Genomic DNA, 7,836 nt, shown 5'->3' on the forward strand with positions numbered 1-7,836 from the left:
GGTTTTCACGATATTTTTCCTCTTTCTTGTCCCTAGATATTTTCGCTTCTGTATTCTGGTTTTCAGAGATCCAAAATTCCGCAAGAGTGGATCAGCTAATGGAGAATCTCAAGTCTACTGTCCTTGCCTCCAGAGCATCTGGGATGTCCGAAAATTACTTGCAAGCTTTTAACAAGTGGAGAACCCTTGCTAGAGATGTCTTGGGTACCTCAGAGTTTCCAGTTAGACCCATTGATTGTGCTCTCTACTTACAACACCTCCTTGAGTTGTCCAAGTCCATCGCTTCCATAAACTGTGCCTTCTATGCATTCAAGTGGATGCATCTTCTTGCAGGCGTCGACTCACCAACATTACACCCTTTTGTTATTGCTGTGAAAGAAGCAGCTGTTCGTCTTGCTACTCAGCCGATAGTCAATAAAAAGGAGCCCCTGGGCGCTCAGCACCTCAAACACCTTGCTGCAGAGACTAATCTAGAGGATCTTTTACAATTACGAAATTTAGTTATGTTTATTCTCGCATTTTTAGGTTTTCTTACAAGTTCTGAGATATGCGTTATTCGTAGCAGGGATGTTCAGTTTAATGAGGGCTACCTTACAATTAGCATAGAGAAAAGTAAGACGGACCAACTGAGGGAGGGTAGATCGGTCGTTATCGCTGAATCTTCGTCTATCACGTGCCCTTGTTCCTTACTCAGGTTGTATATGCATAAGGCCCAGATTCCTGAAAATTCAGACGAGTACCTTTTCAGGGTAATTTCAGCTTCAGGCAATCGGAAGCGCCTTGTTTCTATAAACAAGCCAATTAGTTATTCTACCTATAGGCAATCTTTTAAAAAGTCGTTTGTGAATATTGTACCAGATATCTCTAAGTTTAGCACTCATTCAGCTAGGTCAGGTGGAGCTAATTTAGCTGCCAGCTCCGGTGTTTCCGAGAGGAATCTTCAGCGTCATGGTCGTTGGGCCTCAGTCGCAGCAAAGAACATTTGTTAAGGATTCTCTTGCCAGTAGGCTACAAGTTTCTAAGGCTCTGTCTCTGTGAGCTCTAGCCCTATCTTTAGCTTCTATCGTGGGCCTGGCTGACCAACGCGCCCATGCCTCAACCTTTGAATGTGTTCGGTTGTGTAGTGAAGGCAAAATTAGATGTTCTAGTCAGTCAGTACAAAATAGACCTAGGCTAAGGCCTCAGTCTGACTGATGTTGTAGTGTTCTAGCAAGGTCTCATGTTTCCTTACATCTGAATCCGAATCCTAGGAGCGGCAAGGAATGCTGTCACTTATGTCCAGGTCTGACCCTAATTAGATGCACGCCCAATTTTGACATCCAAGACAAAGTGTCCCTTCAAGTCTAAGCATTTGCTACCTATTTTCAACAATAAGGTAAGGGTAAAGGTTAGCGTCATTTTTAGCTTTGGGTAAATGCAGCAGTTAAGCTTCACTTAAAGAGCTGCATTTGGGGGACACTGTATGTACAAGTGATGTTGAAGTTGGCTAGAAGAGCAAGGGGACACTTCGTGACGCTTATGGAAATCCGCGTGCATCTAATTAGGGTCAAACCTGGACATATCTCAATGCTGTGGAAGCTCAAGGTAAGTGACATAGTCCATAGGGAAAGGGAGAGACATTAAGTGGAAGAAGAACAAAAGGAAAGGGAGACATACGGGAAGAATTTAATCAATCTAATTTTGCCATTTCTATCCCCCAGGAAAGGAAAACCCCTTTTTTAGATAGTTCATAATAACATAGCTTGAAAAAAACATAAGGTAAACTTAAATTTAACCTGTAAAATACACAAAACTGACCCTACTAATCTTGGTCTTAAGTTCAAAATTCAAAAGAACATTTTATTATAAATGAAGTTGATATTACGGACCAAGGGAAGTTTGGCACCCAAGTTTTGCCGTTCAAACCCCAATGTTGTGAATGGCAACTAGACCCATCACCAATAACCAAACTTTTTGTTTGATGTCATCAGAGAATTGTTGACCTCGGCAAAATTTCAAACGGAACTGCCCTACTCACCATTTTGCTGGTGAGGAAGCATTACAGGAATGGTTTAATGAGCGTAACATCGAACTAGTGTATACTCCAACATATTCGCTTGATTTTAATCCTGTGGAGTAAGTGTTTAAGTAAATAAGGACTGTGAAATGACCTTTGGGAAGTCATCAACAAGCACATTGAACTTACTGCAAAAGAAGCAGTAGTGGACTACATGATGAAACAGGACAAAGAGGTGACTAATAGCATGTGATGAGAGCCTCAAATAATCAAAGCTGTAGAAACACCAGCCACACACCAGGACACCAGCGGACTCGAAAACAAGAGCTCAATGGGTAGAATTTGTGGAACGCCATTGTCCTGACATACTTGAAGCGATCATCAAGTATGCCCTTATGTTTGGCTCACTTTCAACCAAGTTGTTACCCCATGAGACTTGGGCGTTCACTAGAAGAGATGGAGGAAATGAAGCGTAATAAAGTACTGGTAAAAGGGTCAGTTCTGACAGGGCACACAGTTGTCCCCACAATGCCTGAAGAACTAACAGATCATAGAAAAAGAAAGAGGAACATGGATGGCACAGTTGGTTTGTGCATGTCCTTGCTGCATAAAGTCCTGCATTTGATTCCCGGATTTCCTATCCTTGGGCGTTCACTAGAAGAGATGGAGGAAACGAAGCGTAATAAAGTACTGGTAAAAGGGTCAGTTCTGACAAGGCTTACAGTTGTCCCCACAATGCCTGAAGAACTAACAGATCATAGAAAAAGACAGAGGAACATGGATGGCACAGTTGGTTTGTGCATGTCCTTGCTGCATAAAGTCCTGCATTTGATTCCTGGATTTCCTATCCTTGGGCGTTCACTAGAAGAGATGGAGGAAACGAAGCGTAATAAAGTACTGGCAAAAGGGTCAGTTCTGACAAGGCTTACAGTTGTCCCCACAATGCCTGAAGAACTAACAGATCATAGAACAAGACAGAGGAACATGGATGGCACAGTTGGTTTGTGCATGTCCTTGCTGCATAAAGTCCTCCGTTTTATTCCTGGATTTCACATCATTGTTTTGACTTCCTTTTAGTGTAGCTTAAGTACCTCTAAATACATGTAAAATGGAGCAATGATGGAGAGAGAGGGGGGGGGGGGGGGGTAAATGGAGCGCACCATCAAGCTCACGTTTCTCTGCTAAGTTACTGTTACAACTTGTTCACATGTCGGTCCACTGTCAGGAATTACGCTAAAATTAGAAACCGTTGGGAAACTTTCTCATTTCAAGGTCAACGATGACTTTTACTGATGTACTTTATTCCACTTTATCTCTGAAAAAAAGAACATCCACATTTTGGGGTTTTTAATTGAAACACGCCAGCTTGGCTTGGAACAAGAATCGGCAAAATACCGCAATCCAACCCAGAAAGGACAAACTTCAAACAAGATCTGCTCCAACAAATTACCTCTAGGAGCATAATAATAATTCTCCCCAATTTTACGTTTTTATGACATAAGGGCAAAATTTCCGTGTCGCTGTCGAGGCGCATTGAAAACAGTTGGGCAAACGATAAAAAAGCACTTCTCCGCTCGCATTTTAGAGCAAAACAAACAAAGAAATCGACTATTTCTATTTATAGTCTTCGACTATTTTTCGACTATTTCACTTTATGTGCAAAAGAGTACAGATAATTGTTATTTAATTCAAGTTAAGAATAAAATTTCGAGTTTTATTTCTGAACAAAGGAAAAACCAATTAAAGCACTTTCTAAAAATAAGCATCTACAAGGAAAGAATTCGTGGAGTAACTTCTTCCACCAAGTTTGAGCTATTAGTGGCATTCTGTTTTGTCATTGTTGTTCTCTTTCAGTCTCCTTTCGTTTCTGTCATCTTTGACTTTGAAATGAGAAAGATGTTGTATTGTAGTTGAATGAGTGTGAATAAATGAACTTGTTCTAGTCATAGGTCCTCCAGGCATCATGCAACCTTATGAGAGCTTCTAAAGATATGCCAAAAATTGCAATACAGAAAAAAAAGCAGGCCTAAACAAATTAAAAATAAACTCTCAGCTTAACGTTCATATCCTGCGGATGCTTGAATTCAATAACTGTGTAGCCACAAGTGTGGACCACAGGTATCACGATATTACGTCAAACTGGATTAGACCAGCAAAAAAATGCAGAAAGAAAAGATTTTCTCCACTGTTTTCCACTGGAACACGAAAAGCATCTACTGTTAAGAGCTTTAGTTAACGTGGTATGGCTGTGTAGCCGCTTTGAGCCACAGAAAGCGCACAAATAATGAAGCCTCATTTATGTTTAGGTGAGTTGAACTGGGTGGAGCCTGTGATCCAATTGAAAACCAATACCTGGTGAGCAGTCAACTGCAAAAAAACAGCTAACTTCGATGAGCTCTAAACTTGAGCACACAATATGGTCACGTGATACTGGTCAGTGGATACCTTGTCTTGACAGCTGTCAATTGACCATAAGATGGATGTCCCATCTCAAAGATATATGCTGTAAACTAGCATGATACTGGTCACATTGGCATACATGGATGGGTCGGCGTACGGATGGTCAATGACGTCATAACTACAAAACCAAAATTTCTCGCATCAGTGGGTTGCCATATTTTCTTAACTATGGTAATAATAATAATAATAATAATAATAATAATAATAATAATAATAATAATGAGCTTTATTTAATCAGGGAGCACCTTTAGCAATCTGTTCTCCCAGGTGTCCCTGACATAAATAAATACAATACTAAAATAAATGTACAATATACACAGATAAATATAAACACAAATTATGAATACGTCAAGACTATAGAATAAAATAATATGATTAAATGATTACAATAATATTTTACTAATTTGTGTTTTGAAGCTTGATACAGAGTCAGAGTTTTGAATATTTTTGGATAATGTGTTCTATAAGGTGATACTAGTGTACTTAAAGGTGCGTTACATGTATTCAGTGCTTGGTTTGGGTAAAACAAACTTATCTTTGTTTCTAGTATTACAACTGTGCATTTCTGAGTGACGTAAGTAGTTCGTATCAAGTCCTTCTAGCTGATTATTTAAGCATTTATGAGTAAGAATAGCTTTGTTGTACTTTCTTCTCTGCTGTAATGTCGACCAATTGAGCTTAGCTCGTACTGAGGCAGACGGGTTGAAATTGTCAGTCAAGAGGATAACTCTTCCAGCACGATTTTGCGGTCTCTGTAATTGTAGAGATGATGTCTCCCTGCATGTGTCGCAGACTACTTCCCAGTACTCAAATAAGGGCTGAATAGTTGACTTATACACAGTTTGAGCTGATGGTAATGTAAGGCAAGGCATTATGCATTTAAGGATACCGATTCTAGAGGAGACCTAATTGCACAAGTAGTCGATGTGACTTGTTTCTGTCGAGTACAATTCCAAGATATTTCAAGGTCTCTACTCTCTTTATTACGACCCCATTTAGCATTAATGTGCCAAATTTAACATAATTAAGTCTCTTTGGTGAACCAATGACCATGTACTCACACTTCTTAGGGTTTAACGCTAATCCATTCAATTTAATCCATCTGGATATACTTTCAAGGTCATCATTAAGCCTTCTCAGGATCTCGTCAGTATTATTACAAGAGTAATACAACACAGTGTTGTCAGCAAACATGTTAAGAGTGGAGTGAGAGATACAACAAGGGAGGTCATTTACGTAGACCAAGAAAAGTAGAGGCCGGGGCTGAGCCTTGGGAACCCCTGATAAGATGTGTTCGTTGGATGAGAGCAAACTGTTGAAAAATACATGCTGTTGTCGATTGTCGAGATATGTAATAAACCAGTCTAAATCAAGTCCAGTGACTCCAAGAGCTTGGAGTTTTCTCACCAGGATACTATGCTTTACTGTATTGAAGGCCTTTGCAAGATCAAGAAATATAGCTGCTGTAACTTGGTGCTCCGTGCGTGAGCAGAGCTCTGCTATAATGATGATTGTGCAACTGACTTTCGCTGATTTCGATGTTGCACTCCATGACAGCAAGTCAGGAATTCTTTCAAAGTATGTGGCCTTTCTTTAACAGTTACTTATATATAATAATCTTGCAGTGTAAGTGGCGTGCCTAGAATAGCAATGCTAACTAGGGGCCACCATGGTCTTGCTTGTATAATTGTGATTTGCTTGTAAGTTGTAAGTTGTTGTAAACCACTCGTGTGACTTTTTTTTAGAAATTTCGCCATGAGATGTCGGAAAGAGCAAAATTTCCCTAAAATTTCGTTACTTATGAAAACCCACAGCCAGTTATGTCATGCTTGCATTACGTTTGCTTCCTCAGAATTCTCAAAAAGTGCAGCAGAGACATGGAAGATATAGTAGTTGTATATTGCTCATTGGTAAGGCCTACACTTGAATACGCATCAGCTTGTTTTTCTGACTTGCCTAAATATTTATTAACAGCATTAAAATTAAAAAAAATGCAAAAGTGCGTGTTAGCTATATTTTGCCAGACCTTTCATATAAAATTGCATCCCAAACTTAGAATTGCTTGACGACAGAAGGTCCTCTGCATGTCAGGACTTTATTGCCTAATTACAACCTCATAAACCGTGATTCCAGGCTCCTCCCGACCTGTATTGCTTGTAACCATGGCAATACTTGGTATTTCCTCTGTTTCAATGTATTTTCTGATTATTTCTGCTCCCTGAAGTGTCTCTGAAGTGAATGATGCCAAAAACTTCGAACTATACAAGAATGTGAATCGAGGGCCTCCGCGAGCAAGGTCTCCATCCAGCTGGGATATACAAGTCCTTGAAAAGCAAAGAGTTAATCGTAAGCATTCCAGGACTACTCGAATCATCCAGAGGTTGCGGGTTACCGTTTTTGTGGCAAATTTACCTTGACCAGGAAGACCTCAAAAGCTGTTGAAGAAAGCGAAAGCTTTCATAGATCGGCAGATGCCAAAAAATGATGAGATAACGAGTAACAGGATCAGACAAAGAAACTGGAAAAGCATGGAATCTGTGTTAGTGTGGCCACAGTGCAACAAGGAAACAGCAGGGCTGTACTCTACAGCAGACCGCCTACTGCCAACTGATTCCCGACGCCAACAAAATTTAGCAGTTTGAGTTCACACAAGGTGTGTTGGAAAGTAAAGACACTTTTCACCCAGTCATTTTTACTGACGAGGGCTCAATATCCCTCCAGTGATACTCGTGCACGTGCTTCAGGATAATAAATGAGCCCACTAACCTAAAGCCTAAACCAAAGCACCCACTCAAAGTCCATGTCTGGAGAGTGATTAGCAGAAGTGGTGCCCCTACTTAACATTTCTATCTTTGATGGCATCATGGATGCTGATCTGTTTGTAACATATTGGAAAAACACTCGTTCTGTTTATCAAAGACAAACTACCCAACCATCAGTTCATGCAGGATAATGATCCCAAACATGCTTCCGAGCGAGCACAAGCTTCCTTTGAAGAAAACAACATCACTTGATGGCGTACTCCTCCAGACAGTCCTGACCTCAACCTAATTGAAGACTTGTGGCATGAACTCAAGTTCCCTTTGGAGTCCATAGTCAAGCCACATAACAAGCAGGAACTGATGCAAGGGATAAAAAGTTCTGGGAGAGGAAAGTCACGCCTGGGAAGTTTAACAAGTATAGTGTTTACGTTGTGGACAAAGTCATTCCAGCTGTGGTGGAGGCTCAAGGGGCTGCAAGAAAGTATTAAAAATAGCTCTTTTTAGAGCCAACATGCCCTTCTTCGTCGAATGCTGATTTGACATTGATGTTTAAAGGTACTTCTGAAGCCTGTGACAAATGGACTTGATGATAAATCGGGAGGCGTTAAGTTCATTAGG

At 40.4% G+C, this 7,836-nt stretch overlaps 1 protein-coding gene across 1 annotated transcript; it reads left to right on the forward strand.

Moving 5' to 3' along the window:
* Positions 1-98: 98 nt before the first annotated feature.
* On the forward strand, positions 99-989 carry LOC138037096 (uncharacterized). Its single transcript, XM_068883094.1, has one exon. The coding sequence runs from the start codon at positions 99-101 to the stop codon at positions 987-989; it is 891 nt and encodes a 296-aa protein (XP_068739195.1).
* The last annotated feature ends 6,847 nt before the right edge of the window (positions 990-7,836 follow it).

This window comes from Montipora capricornis, chromosome 2 (assembly GCF_036669925.1).
Source record: "Montipora capricornis isolate CH-2021 chromosome 2, ASM3666992v2, whole genome shotgun sequence".
Lineage (NCBI taxonomy): Eukaryota > Metazoa > Cnidaria > Anthozoa > Scleractinia > Acroporidae > Montipora > Montipora capricornis.